General features: G+C 45.3%; 3 protein-coding genes across 4 annotated transcripts in view; 2 read left to right on the plus strand and 1 right to left on the minus strand.

Moving 5' to 3' along the window:
- The window catches only part of LOC128327633 (olfactory receptor-like protein OLF3), a 40,851-nt gene extending 24,625 nt beyond the window's left edge, over positions 1 to 16,226 (minus strand). The window contains exon 1 of the mRNA XM_053256673.1: positions 16,183 to 16,226. The gene's annotated coding sequence lies outside the window, so the exon portion shown is untranslated. The remainder of the gene's footprint in view (positions 1 to 16,182) is intronic.
- LOC128327625 (olfactory receptor 1019-like) lies at positions 451 to 10,989 on the plus strand. Of its 2 annotated transcripts, XM_053256654.1 has the most exons (3): positions 451 to 517; positions 3,424 to 3,557; positions 9,977 to 10,989. In XM_053256654.1, the coding sequence occupies exon 3, from the start codon at positions 10,009 to 10,011 to the stop codon at positions 10,987 to 10,989; it is 981 nt and encodes a 326-aa protein (XP_053112629.1). In that variant the 5' UTR covers positions 451 to 517; positions 3,424 to 3,557; positions 9,977 to 10,008. The 2 variants fall into 2 exon arrangements, with proteins under 2 accessions (XP_053112629.1, XP_053112637.1); XM_053256662.1 differs by lacking the exons at positions 451 to 517; positions 3,424 to 3,557 and adding an exon at positions 8,291 to 8,304 and having other exon boundaries at positions 10,026 to 10,989.
- A 5,417-nt stretch (positions 16,227 to 21,643) lies between the features above and the next one.
- Positions 21,644 to 25,339, plus strand: LOC128341321 (olfactory receptor 1019-like; the record flags this gene model as incomplete). The annotated part of the gene is made up of 2 exons (XM_053287708.1): positions 21,644 to 22,540; positions 25,310 to 25,339. Coding segments are annotated over exons 1-2 (927 nt in total), but the record flags the coding sequence as incomplete, so codon positions are not given.
- Positions 25,340 to 25,745: the final 406 nt, after the last annotated feature.

Below are 25,745 nucleotides of genomic sequence, written 5' to 3' on the forward strand. Positions count from 1 at the left end.
CTTGGGTGAATCAAACTCACTACAAACCAAGGGTTCATTCCCCAGTTCGGGGCCATAATCGGAACCATGGTTGGGTCCAGGAAGCATGGTTCTGATAATTCAGAAAACATGGGCGGTGAACCTGAGGTGAGTTAGCCTCCATTTAGGCATTATATCCAAAGGGGGTCAGCCCACTAATGAAGTCGGGCGAGGCAGTCACCTCAGGCAGCAGATCAGAGAGGCAATTAATTGGCTGCCTTCATCAACCTGCTGCCTCTGGCCACCTCACCTGGTCCACTGCCCCTCACCGATCTCACCTGATAGTGACAACTAGTGTGCACACCATCATCTGCCATCACATTCACCCTCCTCCTACTTATCACTTACATTCATCCTGCCCTGGCCCTGCCTTTTCTAAAAGCAGAGTAGCAGCAAGTATATTCAGATCACTTCCTGCCATTCTACACTGCCCTCTACCTTGTGAAAAGACAGGGCAGGATGAGAAACAGGAGTGATGGTGTCCAACTCCCATCATTAGGTAAGGTAAGGGGAGCTGGAAGGGCAGAATCATTGAGGCTTGTGTCAGAAGGAACTGGGATGAGGCAGAATCAGGTGGCCTTGGGAGGAAGGGAATTGGGCTTGGAGAGTTTGCACTTGGTTGAGCCTGGGGGATGGGGGCTTAGGAGGGAGGGAATTAGGCATGGGAGCATGATGTTGGTGCAGCTTGGGTAGGAGGAGATTGAATTTGTGCGTGCAATTCACTGGGCTCGGGCTAGAGCAGAATCAGAAGATCTTGAGAGGGGGTGGGATCCAGCCTGGGGTACAAGAGGTGGACCATGTGAAAGAGGGAATTTGATTGAGGAATAAACAATCAGTGGGGATTGGGGAGAGAAAAAAGGGCTTGGGGCACACAGTCAGTTGGACTTGGAAGGGAGTGATTTGGGCATGGGGGCACAATCAGTGAGTCTTGGGAAGGTGCAATCAGTGGGGCAGCACACAGAAGTGTACAGACGGGATCAGGAATGGTGGGTATTGCTGGAGAGGAGATAACTGTAACTGTGGGGCATGCTCGATATGCCATGGTGCTGGAGGTAGGACCGGCAGTTCATCATAGGGGTGTGCGTTTCGTTTCGGATACAAAACGTTTTGTGCCCCAAACAGGCCATTTGGGCTGTTTTGTAGCCAAAACAAAACACTCAATGCTTAAAACAGAAAATTTTTGTAGCCGAAACAAAACGTCCCTGTTTCCGATACAAAACGTTTTGTTGTTTCGGCTGTTTTGGAACTCCATTTTGCAATCACAAAAAGTCTTTCTCCTTCAGTCTCCGTTTTGAGTTTTGACATCGGTTTGAATTTCCAGCCCTTCCAGCCTGCAGATTGGCCAGTGAAAGCATGGGCTGATTGCTGGCAATTGCCTCCTTATTCCTTTTAAGGAAATTTAAGGGTAGGATTTACCCTCATGGGCCAGTGAGGCAGTGTGCATTTCATTGTTTCACACTGTTGTGTGTAGATCAATTGCATTTCTGGGGGTAGGGGATGTTAATGTGCATGACCTTTGCAATCTGCCTGGTTCTTTGGAAAGCTCTGCTGTTGTTGAAGATGGTATTTGAGGTGGATTTGGGAGAGAAAGGTGGCTTTGGGGGCAGAAGAGTGGGTCAGGTGGTAGTGCCCCAATGGGTGCCTCCTGCCACCCAGATTCCAAAGGAGTTGGGAAAGGGGCTGATTTTTAAAGAATTTCTTACATGTCTTTGGGGCAGATTTGGGGCAGAAAGGGGGTCTGAGGGGCAAAACAGTGGGTTGAGTGGCAGTGCCCCAAGGGGTGCCTGCTACAACCCAGATTCCAAAGGGATAGGGTAAAGGGCTGATTTCTTAGGAATTGTGGAAGTCTTTAAGGTTCCCCCCCCCAGGGAATAATGGAGGTTTCAGCAGATCCATAACTCCACCTGTGGGGCATGCGGGTGGCTGGGAGCGAGTGGTGATGTAGTGCACAAAGGGTGCCAACTACCCCCATGGGTTGCTGGGTTATGTTGTCTCTCTTTGAGTGTAGATTCTCTGGTAGTATATGAAATTTTCAACGACAAACCATGAATCCACTCTCAAAGGCTACCAGAGAATATACACTCAAAACATCTCAGAAACAACACAACTCAGTACCCCATGGGTTAGCAACCCATGGGAGTGGTTGGCACCCTATGTGCTCTACACCACCACTTGCTCTGGGCCACCCCAGTGCCCCCAAGTGCAGTTATGGGGCTGTTGAAACCTCCTTCATTCCCTATGGGGAAGAACTTTAAAGAAGCATAAATTCCATTAAATCTTTAAAAATCAGCCCTTTGCCCAATTCCTTTAAAATAATTCTGGAAGCTTCCTTTCCCCCACTGGGCACTACCACCCACTCTACTCTGCTCTGGGCCACCCCTTTCCCCCCGACGTGAATCTATACTTTTGCTGAAACCTCCATTATTCCCTATGGGATAAATCTTAAAATTCAATAATTCACTAAAAATCAGCCCTTTGCCCAATTCCTCCGAAATTTGGGTGGTAGCTTCCACCCATTGGGCACTACCACCCCACCCACTAGTTATTCCCCAGGCCATTTTTTTAAAAATCCAAAACATTTTGGATTCGGATTTTGCAATTTCAAACAAAGAACAAAATTGGGGTGTTTCGGATTCGGGCCAAAAACAAAACAGAAAAAAACAAAACGCACAACCCTAGTTCGTCACACTACTTCAGGTGCCAAGGGGGCTTGGTCCAGCCTGGTAAACATCCTCAAAAATATTTAAAATGTAGCCTCTTTTCCATGATGGTCTTGTGGCTCAGGCTTTCTCCACCCCACCCCCATTGGCCTCCCAGACCCTGGTGAAATGTACATTTCTCCCTTTCCCCATGCTAAGGCCCTGGTTCAAGTTGAGGGTCATCATAGTTTTGTCCACATTCACAGCATATACTGAATCTACATTGCATCACCTTTTTTTCAAATGGATTTCTTTGTAGGGCGACTGAAAAAGATCTCACAAAAATCACTGAACCACTTCTAAAAACTGCTGCTCCCTATCATTCACTGTAGAAGATAAACCAATATATTTTGGTGCACACAAAATGCCTCTCCATGCCACAGTGCCCTTTATGCTCACATTAGAGTCTCATCCCTTCCCCTACAGTCTCATCCTTTCCTCTTTCAATTCAGACCAGAAAGGACATTTGCCACCCATTAGGTTGCAATAATTAGCAAGAAAGATAACTTGATTGACAGGACAGCTAAGTATAGCGACTTGTATTATATCAACGAAAACAGTCCAGCATAAATGTTTCCAATAGGAGTGGCATTTCAGCTTTAATCATTGGGTCTTCAAATCAACTTCATGCTAAGCTTCACAGAAAGAGCTACATTTAAAGTCTCATTAAAATAACTAAGGAAAATGCCTACTAATTGCCTTGCAGGCTGTATTCCTGAGATCGTGTGGCGCCACAGGCTTGAGAGTTGTGTCCCCAAGGGCTTAAAAGGTGCATATATAACCTTTTCTGTGCAGAGCAACACCTAGTGAATTCAGAGAAGGAAAGACACAGAGCCAAAGGTATGTAAAATGAGTTTCCATTTTCAGAGGACTAGAACAATTTCACTTTCCTGCTTAAGGAACAAAAATAGACCACCTTTATAGGAGCAGCAAATATGCATTATCTGACTAATAACTGAGGTCCTCACAGTCACTTTGCGATGTGCATTTTAAATGTCAAATGACATTCAAATGTTTAAGCGGCAACAGAAAAACAGAGGCACTTGTGAGATAGAGGAGTAGCAGCCATCAAGAGAGGCAGAAACAAATATTCTTTTCTCCTTTTTGCAGACTTGTAGAATGAAATGCAATCTTAATGGGTCCAACACATCAAGGCTAGTGCACTGACTGTGTCTCAGCAACATGGGAGAAAAGGGGATTTTATAGCAGAAGACAATTGCGTAATCTTTACTTCCATTCACTCTCAGTTTCTTCTGTAGTCTAAGCCTTAGGAAAGCTCCAGATCTGTTGTCACATTTTGACTAAATACTGTGATCCCCATTCCTCTGCCTACTCATATAACAATTAGCCTACTAGTCATCATTGTTCCATGACAGAATTTTCCACATGTTAGTAGTATAACTGCATTAATTAGATTACCAACCAAACCTTCATTCCTAAACATACGACTTACTTGTGAGTTAACCCTGGTGAACTTAGTGGGACTTCCTTCTGAACATGCATGCATATGATTATGGTAAGTATGACAAAGCAGTCTTGCAGAGAAAATATTGGGCCTGATCCAGGGATTAGGGATGTGCAAAATGTTTCGGGTACAGAACGTTCTGTATCTGAATCAGACCATTTTGGGTGATTTGTCTACAAAACAAATCACCTGATTGCAACTTCTGAAAGTTTTGTTGCCAAAACAAAATACCTGAATTTTGGCTCCGAAAGATTTGTTATTTCGGACATCCATTTTTTGGCAATCTCTGAGTATAGTCTCCATTTTGTGTTTGACATCGATTTGAATTTCCTGCCCTACCAGCCTTCAGATTGGTAAAGGAAAGAATGGACTGATCTGCTGGCAATTGTCTCCTTGTTCTTGGATTGGCCTCTTTGGCACTGCAAAGTGCAAAATGACCCCGCATTGGCCAGGGGTAGGTTGAAGAAGGGGCAGGGGTAGGGGGAGTTCCCGGAGGGAAAGGTATTTAAAGGGGCAGCAGCAACCATTCTTCCTTTCTGCCTTGTGGGGGAAGAGAGAGAGAGAGCTTTGCTTTTTGCTTTGCATTGCTGCCTATTGTTCTGCCTTGCCAACCTGCCTTGCTTGCCACCAGTGCCCTGTGCCATCCTGGGGTGGATTGATTCTCTCCTGCATTAATGTTATTAATTTATTTTTGGGACGAAAAAGAGAATCCCATTTGATTCTTTTTTCACCCCTTCTTCCTGCTGCTGAGAGAATCACTGCCTGTCTGTCTGTGCACTGCCTGTCTGGCCCAGAGCTCCTGTGGCCACTGGCCACCTGGCCAGCCAGCCACCTCCTCCCCCCCTCCCCAGATTTTCCAGGCTTTTGCCCCATCATCTGAAGACTGGAGAAGAAGAGACTCTCAGAGACTACCAGACCACAGAAATGGAATACTAGACCCAACTTTGGAGAAGCCCTAGACTGAGTGAGTAGTACCCATTTATTTTAACACACACACACACCATACACACACACATATGTCTGGAATTGTGTATTAATTTCTTGAGTGGGGGGTTCCTTATTGGAGGGAGGTTTGGGGTTGCAACTGAATTAAAAAAGTTGTGTCCTATTTAGAAGACGTTTAAATAGGGGTTCTGTTTAAAGTTTAAATAGGGATCCCCGTTAGCTAGCTAGTACCAATAGGTGGCTAGAATAGTGTAGCCTTGAGGTTTAAAAAAAAACTCTTTTTTCCCATTTCAACTTTTTTTTTTTGCATTTTTTTAAAAAGAAGCCTGTCCTCCAGTGCCCATAATATATATAATATTATTGATATTCTCTGCCCAGCAGCCTACAGGCTCTGCCTCTGAGCGAGCACACACTCTTTTTGTGTTTTTAAAAAACAGAAGCCTACCCTGCTCCATCCAGCCCTCTGTGCCCATATAGACCAGTACTATTAATATTCTCTGCCCATTCTCTGAGTGGGCACATGCTCTAGCCTAGCCTCCTCCCTGCTCCCATTATTACTACCCATCCCACCCCCAACCGAAGCCTTTAAAGAAAGAACAAGGCCTTCACAAGTCCAGCAGCAGCCTATATTGTATCTTGTTCCCTAGTTCCCTATTCTACCTGTTCCCAGTACCTAGTTATAAAGTCTCAGTTATTGTATCTATCTGGTCCCCAGTTATTGGCATTCTATCTGCTGTTCCCTACTGCCCAGCCTACAGGTGGGTAACCCACTCTCCAGCCTAATCCTCACTGCGCATTTAGTTTAGCCCCCCACCCACCCCCAACTGCAGCCTTAAAGAAAGCAGCAGCAGCAGCACCACAACCCATTGGCACTGGTGGGGGGCACACGCTGCTGAAGTCCGCCCAGCTCCTGTTCTTGGCCCTTCTCCCAATGAAGTGTCCCCTGCCTTGCGACACTCACCCCACTACACTCACCCTTCTTCTGCCCCCTGCCCCTGGACTTCTCTTGTCTGCCTGGCCCTACGCCAGGGCCTGCATCCAGGCAGCAGTTGGGGGGGAGGGTCTCCCCACCAGGGAAGAAGTTCCTCCTGTGGCAGATGTGGAGGTGCTGCAGTTGGAGCCAGCTGCCAGTCCAGCCAGGTCCACCTTGCCGCCCTCCCACTGGTCCCTGTGGGGGTGGGGGCCCCAAGGTTGCATCTGAGGAGTCCCAGGAGGAATCCCCTGTGTTTCCTATCCCTGGGACTTCCCAGGCCAGCTCTGAGGGCAGTGTTGGTGGTGTGCCCCAGAAGGAACCAGCAGAAGCGCCACCACCCAAGTGGCCCCGTGTCGCAGGAGAGTCCAGCAGTGTGGTGTGGGATCACTTTGAGCTTTGCCCTGGTGATCGCAGCCATGCTGCCTGCATCCACTGCAAGGTACTTGTTAGCAGGGGCAAGGACCCCAAGCACTTCAGCACATCGGCACCCGGGGGTCCAAACCTCTGCTGGCAGTGCTGCTAGGCCAAGTGCCTACACTAGCAACAAGCATCCAGTGGCTCCTGCTCCGAGGCAGCAAAAGCTGACTGAGCGGTGGGTGCATCCTCTGGGGAAGCAGTCTGATCACCCAAAACCATGTCTGATTACCCGGGCCATTGGGGAGATGATGGCTTTGGACGATCAGCCTTTTAATATCATGGAGAATGTCGGCTTCCGCCGTCTGCTCCAGCTACTTTCTCCAGAGTACAAAATCCCCTCACGCACCACCTTCAGTAGGAGGGTGGTGCCCTCCCTGTACCATACGTGGAGGGAGGTTGTGTTAGCCTGGTTGCATGCAGCCAGGCCCAGCACCAGTGTGCACTTCACTGCAGATCTCTAGACAAGACACAGCGGGTTGCACACTGCCTTCATGTCCCTGACAGCCCACTGGTGGAGGCATGGGGGTGAGGGGACATCCAGCTTTGCCACAGCTGTATCTAGCAGCTGGTTTTCTTGAAGGCCAACCTCCCCCTGCTGGGCTACCCCTGGATGGCCATGGAGGGTGAGTGACCCACATCACCTCCCTATGCAGCGCCTCCCACACCACGGCAGCTCATCCTGACCAAGATGTGTCACAGCTGCTGACACATCCAGCAGACATGCACATAGGCACCGCCGCACTGCCAGCCCAAGAATGGTGAGATGAGGCACTGCTGCAGTGCTGGCACTCTGGGCTAGGACAAGTAAGTGCTCCCTGCATCAGGGAGGGGTTCTCCCAGATGTTGCTGAGAGAGACTACAACTCCCATTCCCCACTGTTGCAATGGCTGGCCACCATCAAGACTAGTAGGGACAATGGGAGTTGTAGTCACTCTCAGCAGCATACATCTGTGGATCCCTCGCCCGCTTGCCCAGTCCTGAGGGCCGGCGGAAGGCAGAAGTGGCACACCATCCATCATAGAGGCAGGCTGCTGCATGTGCAGGCACAGGAATGTTTCTGGGATGCTATGTCTCACACATGCCTTACATTGAACACACTCATGAGAGCAAACTGTCACAGAGGGTTTGCTTTGTTTCCCTTTAATGTTGAATAGAGTTTGTTTGAATTGTTTCAACCATGCATGACACCACGAGGCCCATGACGGAGGTGGGTGGCACGTCCTGGCCTGGCACCACTATGGCCCAGCAGCACCATCACCACCCATCCACAGAGGCTGTGGTTGGTGGGGGGTGGAGGCAGGAGGGAGAGTGGAAGATGCATGCTGATATGAAAGAATTGCTTTCCTTGACTATTTTGAATTGATGCTGAAATGAAAATGATGAATGTCAATGTGATAAAAATATGACGCTTGCATGCTGATGATGTGGTGATGACGATGAGTTGTTGTTCATGCATTTCTGTTTTGTGATGTGGCTTTCACTTGTCTATTTAATGTTTCTTGTCTGAAATTTTGCTTTCCTTTTTTCCACCCATAGGACTGTGACAGAAGCAGCAGCACATACAGACATGCACCCACCTATCCCTACCCCCACCCCCCAACAGCCGGAGCCAAGGATGAGCTTGCTGCTGTTGCCCTCACAAATGTCTGTCACACAGACTTAGAGAGCACATAGCATTCTGAGGCCATGGCCAAAATTTTAACCCTAAATCCACTAACTCTTTCACAGAGCACGCAAACACAGGTATACTATGTTCCCGCCCCCCACATAGTCTCAAGTCTAGAAGTGTGTATATATATAAAAATTCAAATGCCTTGGATGGTTTGTTGTTGGGCCTGTATTCTAGGGATCTCATGGACGGCCACAGGAGAGGTTCGTTCTCTCTCTCTCTCTCTCTCTCTCTCTCTCTCTCTCTGGACTTCTTTGCAATGAAGATTGGGACATATTGTGACTTCTAGCATCATCAGTGTTTTTATTCAAACTAGAGTGCTTGCATCTACATTAGGTTGTGCTGGTGCCACAGGCTCCGATCTGTTGCAGAAATGTAAAACAAAAAAAACAAAAAAAAAACAAAAACCCACCCCCCAAAAATTGTGTGCCATCTTCATCACTCTTCTACTTGTGTGTGGGGGGGGAACCTCACTGTTCTACTGGCAGAATGTTGTTTTGCATCCTTGTTGAACCCACTTTTATGGCCAGGTGCTACAGATGTAGCTGTGTCTATTGCTTGTGGATGAAAAATGCTTGGGGGAGGGAGGGCAGGGCACATTTGATGCTGTTGTTGGCCCTCATCTGCTGCCCTAGTCTGCTGAATCTGTGATATCACACTTACTTGTGCTTTCTTGTTGCTGGCTGCTACTGTTACCCTGCATTGGGAGGGGGCACGTGGGGCAGTGCATTTCATTGTTGTTTCACACTGTTGTGTGTAGATCAATTGCATTTCTGGGGAAAAGATGGTGGGACACAGTGGATGTGGTGAGTGACACAGTGGATGTCCATGACCTTTGGAAACCTTGCTCACTGCAAAGCTCTGATGATGATGATGATGTGTGCTGCTGCATCCACCCTATGGGACAATGGGGACAGACAGTGCCCATTTCTGCCTGTGGGTGCCTCCTAGGAGTGCCACAGTGGGTTGGGCTACCACCCAGATTTGAAAGGAATTGAGCAAAGGGTTGATTTTTAATGAATTTCTGAAGTTTACACATCTTTGGGGCAGATTCAGGGCAGAAAAGGGGCTTCAAGGGCAGAAGAGTGGGTCAGGTGGTAATGCCCCAATGGGTGCCTGCTACCATCCAGGTTGGGAAAAGGGCTAATTTTTAAAGAATTCCTGAAGTTAGTGTGTCTTTAAGCTTTTCCCCCAGAGGGAATAATGGAGGTTTCAGCAGCCCCATAACTGCACTTGGGGAGCACTGGGGTGGCCCAGAGCGAGTGGTGGTGTAGTGCACCTAGGGTGCCAACCACTCCCATACCCACAAGCCGATGCGGTACTGGGTTTTATTGTTTCTGATGTGTTCTGAGTGTAGATCTCTGGTAGCAATGAGGGTGGGTTCACTGTTTGTCACTGAAAATGAATCCCTGGTGGCGCAGTGGTAAAACTGCCGCCCTGTAACCAGAAGGATACAAGTTTGATCCTGACCAGGGGCTCAAGGTTGACTCAACCTTCCATCCTTCCGAGGTCGGTAAAATGAGTACCCAGATCATTGGGGGCAATATGCTAAATCATTGTAAACCGCTTAGAGAGCTCCGGCTATAAAGCGGTATATAAATGTAAGTGCTATTGCTATTGCTATTGCTATCCACTCTCATTTGCCACCACCAGCAGCTAGTTAGGTAGATAAGAGAGACAGATAGATAAGAAACAATGGCTTCAGTTCAGAACTTCTGAGCTCTGAGGGTAAAAAGCTTTGAACTGAAGCCGTTGTTTCTTATCTACTTTGCATTCTCTTTACATTTCAGATCAAATTTCAACAGCAAAAAGAATTTCATCAATGAATAACGAACGCAGCAAGAAAATGGCTAAAGAAAACCACACAAAGGTGACAGAGTTTGTCCTCCAGGGCTTAGTGGACAGTCCAGAAATGAAGCCACTGTGCTTTGCTGTGGTATTACTCATATATGTAGTATCCCTGATTGGGAATCTGGGAATGATCATGTTAATCAAGATGGACCGTCAACTCCAGAAACCCATATATTTCTTCCTCAGTCACTTATCTTTCTTAGATTTTGGCTATTCCTCAGCTGTTGCCCCTAGAATGCTGGGAGATTCTTTAACACAGAAGACTACCATTTCATACATAGGCTGTGCTTCCCAGATGTATTTCTTTGTCTTCTGTACAAGTACTGAGTGCATCCTTCTGGCTGCAATGGCATACGACCGGTATGTAGCTATCTGCAATCCTCTCATGTATATGGTTTCAATGTCTCCCAAGATGTGTGCCCTGTTGGTGGCTGGATCTTACTTTGTTGGCTTTGTGAATGCAATGACACAAACAATTTCCACTTTTTCATTGTCTTTTTGTGGCTCCAATATCATCAATCATTTTTTCTGTGATGTTCCTCCTTTGTTCATTCTTTCCTGCACTGACACAACCCTAAATGAAATGGTGCTCTTTATATTTGCTATGATTCAGAGCGTATGTACTGTGGTAGCAATTGTGGTGTCATATATGTTCATCCTGTCTGCAATCCTGCAGATCCGTTCAGCCGAGGGGAAACAACAGGCCTTTTCAACATGTGCCTCCCACCTGATGGCTGTCACCATCTTCTACGGAACCACAGCCTTCATGTACCTGCGGCCTCGCTCTAGTTACTCCATGAACCAGGACAAATGGGCCTCTGTGTTTTACACTGTGGTGGTCCCCATGCTGAACCCCCTCGTCTACAGCCTGAGGAACAAGGAAGTGAAAAATGCCTTGAGAAGAATTCCAACACTGAATATAACTTTTTTGAAGGGCATGCAAAGTTCATAAATACTGAAAAAGTTGCCATTTTATGTATGGGTGTGACCCAATAAACTCTTAATGGCCTTTAATCCTGTGGGGAATTGAGTAATAGGGATTTAATTTCATTTCAGTTCCCCAGTGACTTAAACAACCTTGTGTATTTGCTCACAACTGTCGATAAAATGGCTCCTTCTTTAATATTTCATTATTTCATATCTTAATGCTGAAGAATGTTATTTTTAATATTGTTTTAATATTTTTTGTTTCATGCACATTTTATCCAAATAATATGTAGATTATTGAAACAGGACAAGGTTGGGGATGGCAACGGAAATGCTACTGGAACAATTAGGAAGCACAAAGACTTTAACAAGCAAGGCCTTGCACTGCAGTTCCTCCACCTCTGTCTTGCTTGCTTAACCATTAGGAATATTCTTCCCATTGTAAACTGCTTTCCCATCTGTTTCCTTGCTTTTTACTCTATAGGTTTTGCGTTTACCAAAGGGCAGATGGACTCAATTATCCCATCTCCACCTGCTCCATAAAGATGTGGCTGAATCTGCCACAGTTGTGGGGTTGGGAGTGCATTATGCTGTCCCAAATACGACCCTCAAATCTGCCTCTTAAGGCAACTGCCTCAGTTTGCCTCATCATGTGGGCACGCTTGAAAACATCTATGAGGCAAACACAGGCAAGAGAGCTCAATGGAATCCTGTGGTTTGTGAGGCCATCCTTGACTGCTAACCCATAATGTGGCCAGTTCATGTACATTGTGTGTTCCACATGTGTATATAAAATACTACAGGGGGGGGTCATCATTTGCTGTGATGCAATACACAGAGCAAGCTGCTAATCCAGCTTCTTGACACCATCCATGTTATAAGTGTTCATTAAATGCAGAACTTCTCGCCTATTTGACTAAAGCTTGCATTTAACCACAACCTGAACCTCTAACAAATATTCAGTAGGGGTAATACAAGGGCATATATGTGGAGACCATGATTCTGATGTCATACTCCACTTCAACCTAAACTCAGTGGCCCACCTTTCGTGCGGCAGTAGGTGGACAGAAGAAGGGCTTGTAATTCTGGCCATTGGCTGTATTAATAAAGACTGACAGAAGAAGGGCTGTCTATTCCCAGGAAAAACTAAAGTGTGCCCTCGAGTCAGTGCTAACTCCTGGAAACCAGAGAACCGTGTGGTTTTTCTTTCGTAGAAAACAGAAGGGGCTTACCATTGCCATCTCCCTCACAGTATGAGATGATGCCTTTCAGAACCTTCCTATATCACTGCTGCCCGGTACAGGAGTTCCCCATAGTCTGTAATGACCTGCCTTGGCCGACTGCCCAGCAGCTATGAAAACCATGCTTTTCAGAGGGGAAGGGAGAGCCGACAGACAGGAATGGAGATTAGTCCCAAACGTTGCTAGAAGTCAACACCAGGAATTCCACAAGATCAGGAGTAAATGGGAATCAGGGTCAGACAACAACAAACAGGTCCAGATTTCTAGGTCAAGGTTGCTCACGGTAGGAATGGTCACCATGAACACTGTTTCCAGCACAGACCCAGCTTTCAGGCTGCTCTCAATAGGCAGTGTTCTGAGAACCTCACCCATCACTGCAGCTGGGCCTTGTCAGGGAGATGCAGCTGGGCCATAGCTGGGAGGGACACTGTTCCTTCTGGCCAGCCTCTCTGACCTATGGCGTTCCTCCCTCTGAGACTGTACTCTGGCCAAACATCGTTGTTGGGGATCTGGGGCAGGCAGCCCGACTACTGTGGCCTCAGAGGCTTCATCAGGAGGAGGGAGGGAAGGAGGCAGAGGGGCCTGCAGGCCTGTCAACTCTGGCTCTGCTGAGTCACCCGGAGTTTCAGCCTGCCTCCCCCTGCTCTGGCTCTTCATCTGAGGAATCCTCCTCCACGACTCCCATGGGAGTCATCACATAGTCTGGGAAACATACCAGCAGGGATTCGAACCCACGTAGCTTTCCAAATCCCTGTGGCAAAAGCTTTTTGCACAGCTCACAAGGGGAAGGGGAGCCATGTGAAATTACACCATGTGGAATTTTTGTTGGAGATGGGCATTCCATCTTCCCCATCTTGATTTGGGCCTCTAAGACAAGGAAAAATGTGAATGCAGGGAGGGCAAGTTGTAAGCGAGCACAATTGCTCACATTCCACAACATCATTACTGACCATGTAATCTGCCTTCGTTTCCCATTTCCCAGATTTGTGGAGCTTGGGCCAAAATGAGGAAGCCTGAACTCTTAACCAGCAGGATTTAAAAATATATATATTTAAGAATCGAATACATCAGGCTGGATACTATATAATAGAGAGCTGAGTATGTCATGATTTTGCTTTTGAAGTACCCATGACATAAAGAACTGACAAAACTCATGCTGCTAGCTTGGAGTTCATATAAAGCGTGCCTTTTCCTCATTATGAATAACCCCAATTAACTGCCACATCTTGGATTAGTGAAAGAGAGTTTACTGAACTGAGGACATAGCTCTCAGATTGAGGCCCAACTGAATGAAATACTGTTATTTCTAACTTAAAATCTTAGCCATTTTGCATTAGCACTAAACATGAATATGGCTAGGATTTCATAACAGCCAACATATCCCTATTTTCCCATTCAACTGAATGTATATTCCCGTTCATCTGAATCTATTTTGAGGAGTCTGTTTGCTTGTGGGTGTGCTTGTGTGAAATAAAGTCATACTTCTAAGTTTCCTACAGATATCAAATTTTGCATAGACAATCCTGTCATTTAAATTAGCTAAATGCAGTACTTTTAGCACCACAATATGGTAGGGGGAAAGTTTGATTATGTTTTATTTTTAGAAGAAATTCTGCATATAATAAATTTAAACATTATTGTTCACAACAGTTTTTTAACACTCAATAATCTGATCAGTAATTGAGAAACAAATTACATCATTTCCAAGAGAGTAGAAGATCTTTTTCAGATTCACGTTTACTATGATTTAAATTTACCTTATATGGTAATTATTCAATAAAATGAATAATATTTGGAGTTGAAATTCTACAGATTTCAAACTGTTCTTTTACTTCCCTTTTGCAAGCACATTAATAAAAAATCCCATCATATATTTTGAAGAGTTTGTTTGTGGATTTGTTTATACAAAATAAGGTTATATTTCCCAATTACCTACAGATACCAAATTTTGCAGAAACAAACCTGTCATTAAAATTAACGGAATGCACTACATTTTACACCAGAATATGCTGGGTGAAAGGGTATAATATTATTTTACTTAAATTATTTTTAATTATAGAAGAGTCAAGGAGTTCTAAGGAGCTACTAGCCGTCTTTGCCAGCAGCCTTTTCTTGGTACTTTTGATAGGAAAGACGTCATGACTATTATGCTGAGCACGTAAAAAATATTTGCTAACAACATTAAAATTGAGTCAAAGTTGTATTCGATCTAGTAATCTTTTATGTTTTGTCTTTTAGAAGTTTTCCCAGTGGGAATCCTGTAGGGAGTGTGTGGTAGGTGGAGTCAGAAAGAAAGAGGGTAAGGAGAAGGAGAAGATGGAGTTGTTTCTGAACAGGGGCACACCAAGTTAACTTGGGCACCCAGACTGCCCAGCCATGAGCCACCCCCCACGCGTGAGGCCCCCCGAAATTTCCTTTGGGGGTTCCGCCCCTCCCAAGCTCCGGGTTTGTTTTGGTCTAAGTACTCTCACCACGGCCGAGGGGTGGCTGGGGGGGGGGAGCAGTCCTTCACCCTTCTCCCCTCTCCCCTGGCAGCTGTGGGGTATGAGCAGGAACAATGTTGAGCCCATCCGTTCAGGTCAGCATCTTGAAGCAACTGCAAGGTGTGCCTGTGCAGTTGCTTCAAGATGCTGGCCCGAACAAATGGGCTCAGCATCATTATAAATCCTTTGGTAATGAGATTTTGAACTGCTATGCATGTGAGCCTGCCAAACTTGTGAGGGCTGCTGCATCTTCATTGCACTGCATTATTGGGCCTACCTCCCTGAACTGATGCATTCTGCTATTGCTGCTACTGAGTGTTTCTCCACTTTCCTGACCTGCACAACCCCAGGAGGTACTTTTTCCTTCTCAATCCTGAACTCCGTTGTTCACTGGATGCCCACAGCAGCTACACTCAGATCCCACCACCACCCTTTTCCTTGTCCACCTCAGGAGAACCTGGGAACAATGGAGGTCTTATTGCTACAATTACCTCCTCATTATACAAACCTCTGATTTTACTCCAGCAAAGCAGAAGGCTATATTGTTTCACTGACTGAGCCCTGAAGGCCAAAAAATATATAGCCCTTTCCTACCAACTTGGAAGGGGCTGCCAATTCTTATGAAGTTGCTCTTCAAGCCTTCGAGGCAGGGGCGTAGCAAGGTTGGAGTGGGCCCAGAGACAAGATTTTAAAATGGGGCCCCCCCACTCAAAGTCCAGGGCCTCCGCACACCCCAGGCCCCCAAGGATTTAAGTCTGATATTCCAAAATAAGTATGCTGCCTGGAAATACATTTCACTGAATACACACACGCACACGTCACAATATATAGTGATATACATTGAGTACTATACATTTGTTTTACTTTTAATGCCTAGAACACACTAGAAAGATGAATGATTAAAATGGCCCCCTCGCTGCAGATTAGCCAAGGAGACTTTCAACCATGCAGGGTGAGCCTATGTTTGTTTTCTCAGAATTCTGAACAAATTCAGTCAAGTTTGATTCCAGGAGAATTTCACAGGAGGCTTTTAAAGCCCTTTAACACACATCTCCTCTGGAATGGAGGTGCTGCATTCACATGTTGGCCAGATTTATCCTGAAGTCCCTGCAGGTTATTGGGGAGCAGTTCACACACAAGAAAAATAAAATAAAAGCAGAAGACAAGCTTCACAGTTCTCACTCAGACCTTCTGGGTTGCAAAACAACTTGAACATAAGTGCATTTATAAATGAATGAATAAAATAAATATAATACTGTTTCTTCCAGAAGTTTTTGTAATTTTCTGCCATGAAACAAGCCACTTATAGGACTTTTTAGATAGTTTTTTTTAAGCCAGCATATTTTCCAAGCTGTTTAAAAATAAATATTCAGAGACTTCTCAGTCCCTCCTCCCCCACCCCCATATCAAAGCCCTATGGCAAGCAGATCCCTATATATCCGGGTGGGGGTGGGGGGCAGGGAAGGTAACCACAAAAAGGAGTTCACACTCTACCTGGCAGCAGGGGGTCTTCTGCTGCAGAGAACAGTGGAGGCCTCTCTGGCTGCCTCCTCCTTCCTGGCTGGCTTGGGCCCTACTGGAGTTCAGGCTTCACAGAGGCCTACACTAGACCTCCGTGGAAGCCCCGCCCACCCGCCGATCAGCTGAGAGGCGGGAGAAAAGGAGTTCTTTGCAGCTTGTCTGCTGCCTGGATTGCCGGCCAGGAGAACAAGCTGGAGAGACGGCGAACAGGGCAAGTGGCTGAGGGGCCTTGGGGCTGGGCTGGGGGCAATGGGAAGTCACGTGAGGTGCCTCTGGGGGGCCCCTCCAGGCAGTGGGGCCCCCAGACAACTGTCTCCCCTTGCCCGATCGTTGTTACGCACCTGCTTCGAGGATCATTTCTACCCTACTTTGAATGTGATTGCTGAATGTTACAAGTTCTATTCTAGAACTCTATTCACTGCCTGGTGAATCTATCAATCAATATTTCACAGCATTATATGCCTTAAGTGTAACCTGTGAGCTTGACAACTTTACTTATGAAATGATCAGGGATAAGACTGTTATGAAAACAAACTGCTCCAAATTGCATGAAAAACTGCTTCTGGAGCAGAAATGTACCATCAAATGATTTCCATAGATTTAAGAGATGTGCATAGATTTAACAGATGTGAACTCCAACATGGTAGTGGCTCTTATTCAATTCAAGAGACTGCCCTTTGGATTAGCCTCTGCAGCTTCATTATTTCAAGAACTATGCATGCAATTTTGGGGACTACAGATGGCATTACTTACTTTCAGAATGAGATTTTAGTGTATGGCTAAACCATTGAGAAGCATGATGCTAAACTGGCAGAAGTCTTAAGAAAGCTATCTCTGCAGAGAAATATCAGTTTCGCACACACTTGGTGACATACTTGGGACACACAATATATCAGTGGTGTACAGCACAAAACAGACTTGGTGAAAGCTATCAGGAAGCACCAGAGCCACACAACAAGGATGCACTTCCTTCATTTTTAGGACTCTGTGAGTATTGATCTAAATTTGTTAGTCAGTTTGCCTCAAAAGATGCTCCATCGCATCTTCTTTTTTAAAAGAATGAAGCACTTAACGGGGATGAATCCTACAAGGCTAGTTTTCAGACTATCAAATTGGCCATTACTGAAAGCCCTGCTCTCACTTCTTTTGACATCAACTTGCACACTGTTGTAACCACTGATGCCTCTGAATATGGTTTGGGTGCAGTCTTGACCCAGCAAAAAGTGGACAGGGAAGTTACAGTTGCCTTTGCTTCCCGAGTGCTTACGTCTTAGAGAAGAAATATTCTGTCACTGAAAAATAAGCTCTAGGGGGCTTCTGGGCAGTGACACACTTCAGGACTTATTTGTAGGGAAGATAATTCACTTTATGAATCTATGATCAGACCTTAAACCTCTTTCTGTTTTATTTATCACTCAGGGATCAAGTCAAGCAACCCCAAGAATTACCAAATGAATCACCAGACATATGGACTTTGATATCCAGGTGGAATATCTTCCAGGCCTTCAAGATACAACTGCAGATTGTTTCTCTGCCAACCTCCTTACAAGCAGAAGTGACCAAAATTGCCCATGAAGATCACCTGGGCATGAGCTTGACTAAAAGGTGAATCAGAGAATGCTTTTGGTGACCAGGTATAGACAAACACATTTAAAATGTAATTGAGCACTGTGTGACTTGTGCTGTATGTGACAAATTGCAAAAGGCTTTGGTCCAGGCTATTTAAGAAAGCATCTCCTTCATCATGAACCCTACCACCTGTTACGATCTTCTAGAGAGGTGCAATTAGGGTTGCCACCCTAATCGTTTGATGGCGACTCAGGACTGGGCTTTCTTTGTGGCTGCCGCAGGGCTTTGGAATATGCTCCCTGCTGAAATAAGTGCATCTCCTTCTCTGCTTGTTTTCAGGAAGACCTTTAAGACGCTCCTGTTCTTGCAAGCTCTTAATCAGAATTTTAATAATTTTAATAATTTGTTTTTTAAACTGTTTTATACTATTGTTTGTATTGTGTCTGGTGTATTTTAATCTGTGTTGACTTTTTAATATTAAATTTTGTACACCGCCATATTCTTCTTCCAGACTTGTTCTTGGGAGGAGCATCACTTTGGTTCATGCACATCCCTATATGTTTCTCCCTGTATTCTCCCTGTATGTTTCTCTTTGTGGGATAAATTTACACACAACCCATTCCTTTGTGCTGCAGTCAGCAACGTGGTGGGCTTGCCAGCAGCCCAGGGACAGACGGTCACCTTCTGCCCACCACCACCACTCGTGCATCTGGGCACAGGTAGGCCAGGCCCTTTGCACCGATGTCAGGTGCATGCCAGTGCAGGGAGGGTGGCCAGCACTGGGCAGGGGGACATGCGGCCCTTCAGACCCTCCTAGCTGGATGGCACTTTATTTGCCGACTGGGTATTCTTTTTCTCGCTCACTCCGAGGAAAACTCAGTGACTTGCTGGGAGCAAGTCAGCAGACGAAGTGGACTGACAAGCCGTGTCCACCTCTCCCAGCCATGAGGGTTTTGTTCACCAGCTGGCTGCTTTGTCTTCCTTTCTGAGAGCAAGGGAGAAAAAGGACACCCAGCCAGTGAATAAAGTGTTTGACAGCTGGCAGTGGCCAAGGGGCCATGCATCTTGTTTCCAACTGCTGAGCACTTTGTTATAAACAAACATTTGACCAATCCACTTGACCCAAACAAAGTTGACACAATCCACTCTCAGATTCAGATCTTGACGAGCGCAATGCTTCAGCTACCAAAAGGTTCTGGAGATACTAAAGTAAATTAAGCAGATCAACAGCATCCGCCCTGTGCTGCTTTTCTAAATATGCAAAAACAAGTCTCGCACTAGGGTTTGGAAACATCTCTGTGGGGGGAAAAGAACACATCACTTGCAAAGGATGGCCATCTTAATAATATTTAGTAATCAATGTCATTAGTTAGTGACCGGCTTTATCATTTTATCTGAGCAGAATATTTCATTGCATCGGTGCAATTAAGATAAGGCCCCTGAGAATCAGTTTAATCACTTTGTTAAGTCTACACTACAAGGAATCAGGCAATCTGATCACAAGGGACACCCAACAGGAAAGAGGTCTAATATATCAGTATGAGAGCCCATATATCACTATGAATATTGCTTTGAGATCAAGAGTGTCATGGTCACTTCTATCATATCATTGCTTTGGGCATGGAGGGCTTCCTACAGATTTCCAGAAAATGTGCCTATTTTATTCCGTCATAATCCATGTTACTTTAAATCATTCTACTTTTCATGAAGACCACAGAACAAAGGTGAGTAAGTGCTGTGTTTAGTAAAGGGATTAACTAGCCTCTCTTGACTCAGCAACCTGGGTGCTGTACATGAGGAAACTGTGGGAAATGACAATGACCAAGTTTCACTGTAAATGTACAGCAGAAAGTTTGCTTTAGAGTAATCAAGCTCCAACATATATGCAATTTATGTATGGAAACAGCTGAGCTATATTGATTGGAGCTGGAAAAGTGCCATTGCCCCAGATCATGCATTTAACCAGGGCAGCTCTGCAATGGCCAAGAAGTGGGCACAGGCCTCCAGTGCTGTTTCATGACATTTTGCTGCCTGGTGCAAAGAACCAAATGGCACCATTCCCTTCCATTTCTCTCTCTATTAAAATCACACACAACCATCAGAGGCGTCGCTAAAACCGAATAACTGAACAAGGGGGAACAGATATACCTGGGCCCTAGAGGAAGTGGGGCCCGTCACAGGATGGCAGCTCGCTCTTCTTTGTTGATGATGTATGAGGTGATGTTTCTTAACCGAGGGGATACATGCATGCAAGGGTGTGTGTGTGTGTGTGTGTGTGTGTGTGTGTGTGTGTGTGTGTGTGTGTGTGTGTGTGAAAATGGGGCTATTCTGACAATCAGCAAAAATTGGGCTAGCCTCCGCTGGTTTGGATATTGCAGCTATTTAGAGAAAACACATGGAGATCCTTGTATGACTAAACACCAAACATTTATTGGTTAAATATACTTAGATAGGAAAGACCTATATCTAATCTAAAGGACTACATAGTGGATAGGTAAGGAGAGAGAGAGATGTTTCCATCTGCTCTCTAGGAGGAAAGTAAGGATTGTGACTCAGCACAGGAAGTGCTGCAGAGTCAGTTCGGGGGTCATAGAGTAGGGACAGATAGGGAGACCCTGACTCACTGTCTCTACTCCCAATGCCCCTAGTGGTCATTAGGACAGTTGGTGCAAAAGGGCAATGCACTGGAAGTTCATCTCCAACATAGCCTTGCTTCATAAGTCTAGAGATACACATATCAGGTGGTTGGTAGGTAGGTAGGTAGATAAGGTGTTCTAGGCCCTGATCATCTTGGTTGCCTTTTTTCTGCACCTTTTCCAATTCTATAATGTCATTTTTGAAATATGGTGACCAGAACTGTACACAGTACTCCAAATGTGGCTGCACCATAGATTTGTATAAGGACATTATAATATAGCACACCTTAAGTGGCACAGTGGGGAAATGCTTGAATAACAAGCAGAAGGTTGCCAGTTCAAATCCCCGCTAGTTTGTTTCCCAAATTATGGGAAACACCTATATACAGAGGTGCTGAAAGGCATCATCTCATACTGCGCTGGAGATGGCAATGGTAAACCCCTCATTTATTCTACCAAAGAAAATCACAGGGCTCTGTAGGTGCCAGCACTCTGTAGGTGCCAGCGGTCCGAACCGGTCCGAATCGAACCACCCCCAGTTCGGTTCGAATTCGAACCTGCAGCCTGAACCTGAGGGCTTGTTCGGTTCCGAACCGCCGAACCGGTTCGCACATCCCTACTCACATGTAGCCTCCCATTCAAATGCAACCAGGGCAGACCCTGCTTAGCAAAGGGGACAATTCATGCTTGCTACTACAAGACCTGCTTTCCTCTTTCCTCACAAGGTTTGCTTGAAATCTAGTAACTATGACAAAGCAGTCTTGCAGAGAAAATATTGGGCCTGATCCTGGGATGTCTAGCAAGCACAAGAATTCCAAAGTATCCATCAGGGGATTGTCACTCAGGAAGGGCTGCCCATCCATTTCAATGGGGGAAAGTGCAATTCTGTTCAAAGAAATGCATACATAGAACCTATACCTCTGGGAATGGAGAACCCCAATTTCAGAATAGTTCCATGTATGCAGAACCATGTATTACAACTAAAAGGACTGTGGTGGCTCCATCAGAAATGTTCTTCCTACTCGTGTAATAAAGTCTAGTTCCATTTACACCCTGTTTAGTTTTCACTACAGCATGTGTTTCCCTGCCCTCAACGGCAGCATAATTCTACACTCCTACCCAGAACGTGAAATTTGCATTGTTGCTTATCTAATTGTTACTTCTCTGAATTACAGGTAAGATTCAATCAATAAATGAATACTATCAATGTATAAAACGTGCAGCAAGAAATGGCCAAGGAAAACCACACAAAAGTGACAGAGTTTGTCCTCCAGGGCTTAGTGGACAGTCCAGTAATGAAGTCACTGTGTTTTATTGTGATATTATTCATGTATTTAGTCACTCTGGTAGGAAATCTGGGAATGATCGTGTTAATCAGAATAGACCCTCAGCTCCGGAAACCCATGTATTTCTTCCTCAGTCACTTATCTTTCTTAGATTTGGGGTATTCCTCAGCAATAGCCCCTAAAATGCTGGAGAATTTCTTAGCACAGAAGACCACCATTTCATACATTGACTGTGCTTCCCAGATGTATTTCTTTGTCTTCTGTGCAAGTACTGAGTGCATCCTTCTGGCTGCAATGGCATACGACCGGTATGTAGCTATCTGCAATCCTCTCATGTATATGGTTTCAATGTCTCCCAAGATGTGTGCCCTGTTGGTGGCTGGATCTTACTTTGTTGGCTTTGTGAATGCAATGACACAAACAATTTCCACTTTTTCATTGTCTTTTTGTGGCTCCAATGTCATCAACCATTTCTTCTGTGATGTTCCCCCTTTGTTAGCTCTTTCCTGCAGTGACACAACCTTAAATGAAATGGTACTCTCTGTGTTTGCCACAGTCCTGAGCATATTTACTTCAGTAGAAATTGTGGTGTCGTACACGTTCATCCTGTCTGCAATCTTGCAGATCCGTTCAGCCAAGGGGAAGCAAAAGGCCTTTTCAACATGTGCCTCCCACCTGATGGCTGTCACCATCTTCTATGGAACAACAGTCTTCATGTACCTGAGACCTAGTTCTACCTATTCTATGGACCAGGACAAATGGGCCTCTGTATGTTACACTGTGGTGATTCCCATGCTGAACCCTCTGATCTACAGTCTGAGGAACAAGGAAGTGAAAAATGCCTTGAGAAGAATTCCAGTGCTGAAGATAGCTTTCTTGAAGTAGCTGTTAGATACTGGGGAAAAGAGTCATTATATGCACACATTTGATCCAATGACTTGTTTAAGGTTTAAGTCACTGAAGAATTGAAATAAATACTACTGCTGCTGCTGCTGCTACTACTACTACTACTACTACTGCTATGTATATTGATATACTACTCTTCTACCAAAGTTCTCAAAGCAGCTTACACAGAAAAATAAATACACAAATAGAGATTAAATGCACTGGCTTAAGTGCTGGTGTGGCCCCAAACATTCAGAAAATGGAATAAATCAGAATCGATACAATATAATAAAGAGCTGAGTCTGTTATGTGTTTGCTGTGACAATACCCATGACATAAAGAACTGGCAGCACTAATGCTACTTGCTCACAGTTCATTTAAAGAGTGCATTTTCCTCATTACTGAATAACCCCAAATGAGCTGCCACATTTGCGGGTAGTGAAGGAGAATTTATTGGGTTTAAGACATTGCCCAACTTGATAAAATACTGTGTCCTTTCTCATTTAAAATCTTGGCCATGTTGAATTAGCACTAAACATAAATATGTCTAGGACTGCTTCCAAGAAGTTATCTTGTATATTACCAATATTAACAAAATGGTGAATTATTGGGAGAATGGGACAAGATGCCCATTTTATAAATCCACAACTGCATTCTCAAGATCAGGCATATCCTCAGGATCCTAACTGGTCAGAACAGTTGGTTTCTGCCATCTTCTGTCACCAGCTCTCCTTTAAAGAGGGTGGGAAGGGTTTGTAGGGTGAAGATAGGTAAGAGTACTCAATGTATTCCTGTGATTGAGAAAGCCACCCAAGTTCAAAACTGTTTCTCCAGAGCTGCTATTAGTCACAGAGGGGAAAACATACAGGTACAATGGGTACCTATATATTCCTCTCTGTGTTGCAAATAACAGCTTGTGCTCATGCCTGCCTGTTCCTCAGTGCACCCCCAGACTGAATCTGGTTTCTAGAAAGAAGAAAGCCTCTGCCTGAGTGCATACCTAGAGATGTATATATCAGGAAGTATATACGATAGATAGATAGATAGATAGATAGATAGATAGATAGATAGATAGATAGATCCTCAAGGACTAGGGAAATGGGACATTCTGCAGGGGGTTTTTAAGTGCCTTCATGTCATTAGTGCAATCATAGGGGACTAGGAAATGCCACTCTGATAGCCACGGCCCCCTTGAGCATGTACAGAAGGGAGTAGAACAGACCAAACATCAAAGTGCTGAGACTGAAATGCTGTTTCTTTCTCTTAGAGAGTGAGCATCCAGATGAGCCAAGGAACCACGGACAGATTCCCTCTCACAGATAAGAATCATTCAGTCAAATGAGCCATGCTGAAAAGCAGCCCTCCTTCCCTCTCCAGGTTGCCTCCCTTAGTAGGACACCTGTTCAGCCTTGTGTTTTACGAGAAATGTCTAGGAGAGCACACAGCCTGCCCATTATTCACACCTTTTGTCTAAGTATCTCCTCATCGACACAGAACAATGGAATCACCCAGTATCGTGCCCTCAGGCTATGTTGAAGTTATAAAATACCCCTTCTTGCCACCCTACATTGGAGGTAGAGTCAGCAGTAGAGGTGACAGACATGATACAGAAGGTTTTAAGGAACAGTACACTGCTTGCTTTGCTGTTCCCACCACCCCAAAGGCATCTCACATTTCTGCCAGTGCACATAGAGATTTATCTCCTGCACATGGGCATTTTCTGGTTTTTTTTGTGTGTGTTCCCCTTCCAGGGAGATCCTTTAAAACCCACCTGGGCAGTCAGAGCTCAGTCCTTGCTAGGCACGCTGCCTTGCTTTGTGACCCAGAGTTTCTCTCACTCGGCCCCCAGTAACAAAGGGTCTCAACCTTCTTCTATGAAGGACACCTACAACTGTAACCCTGGAATCCATGTCCCTGGCCTGGGATAGGTAACTATAGATCAGTGTATCTCCTCTCTCTCTCTCTCTCTCTCTCTCTCTCTCTCTCTCTCTCTCTCTCTCTCTCTCTTCCTCTCCCCATTCCCTGCCAACACTACTCCCACCCCACCCCACCCCCAGTCCATCAGCCTGTAAATGTGTATTGGAGGCCTGTCAGTGCCATTTTCAGAGTATTGATCCCTTAAGGGAAGATCATTACCAGCAATCTTGCTGAGGTGCCAACCATTGCCTTTACTCTTAGCTTTACTCTTCAATAAAATCTAACCTTGCTTCAAGAAATGTGTCTGTAGTTTATGGTACCCTTCTGAGTGCTCGAACACAGGTGTATCCTATCCATGGTCAGCTTTCCCAATACCTCAATATATGATTTGGAGTTAAATTCCTCACATTAATCAAAAACATAGTCGCAAAGGATGGTAACTATGGGAGACTTGGTGTGTGAGCACTGTAAGATATCCCCCTTAGGGGATGGAGCTGCTCTACGAAGAGCAGAAGGCTCTAAGTTCCCTCCCTGGCTTCTCCAAGATAGGGCTGGGGGAGATTCCTGCCTGCAACCTTGGAGAAGCCGCTGCCAGTCTGTGAAGACAATACTGAGCTAAATGGACTTATGGTCTGACTCAGTATATGGCAGCTTCTTACGTTCCTATGTTCCTAAACCCAATAACAGATTAATTGGGGGAGAACGTGTGTAACAGCTAACTGGTAACAGTTATGGGAGGAAAGTCCTAAATCTGTTAATGAGTCATGGGGGATCAATTTGCAAAAACCTTTCCCCTTTGTGTTGCAGTCCTGCTCCAAATTGTTGGAAGTGAAGGATTTTGCACTGTCTCTTGTCTCAAAGACAGTGGAGGACAGACTAGTGAGTCAGAGGGCTAGAGGGTCAAGACATTGGTCATCCCTTCTCTACTGCTCTGACACTATCCCTTTGGAATGTAGATTGCTACTCTCATGGACTAACTTCCTTCCTGCTTTGCACTCTCTCTCTCCCTTCTCTTCCTGTTCCTTCTACCTTGCAACATGCAAGCTCCTCTCCACTGCACCATGTGTGCAGAGATGCAGAATCCATCTGCATCCAGCAAGCTAGATAGATTAGAGATCCTAACTCCTCACTTTCCTATCTAGAATGGAGTTCACTAATAAATACTCCTTATATTGATTTGAAACTATGAACTGGTTCCAAGTTACTTTACTCTCAGCATACACGCATGCCTAAGTAAATTCTG

Source organism: Hemicordylus capensis, chromosome 1 (genome assembly GCF_027244095.1).
Source record: "Hemicordylus capensis ecotype Gifberg chromosome 1, rHemCap1.1.pri, whole genome shotgun sequence".
NCBI classification, from domain to species: Eukaryota; Metazoa; Chordata; class Lepidosauria; order Squamata; family Cordylidae; genus Hemicordylus; species Hemicordylus capensis.

What these genes read in the sequence shown, in the direction of transcription:
- LOC128327625 (XM_053256654.1), top strand. Translation starts at nt 10,009, where the DNA reads ATGAATAACGAACGCAGCAAGAAAATGGCTAAAGAAAACCACACAAAG.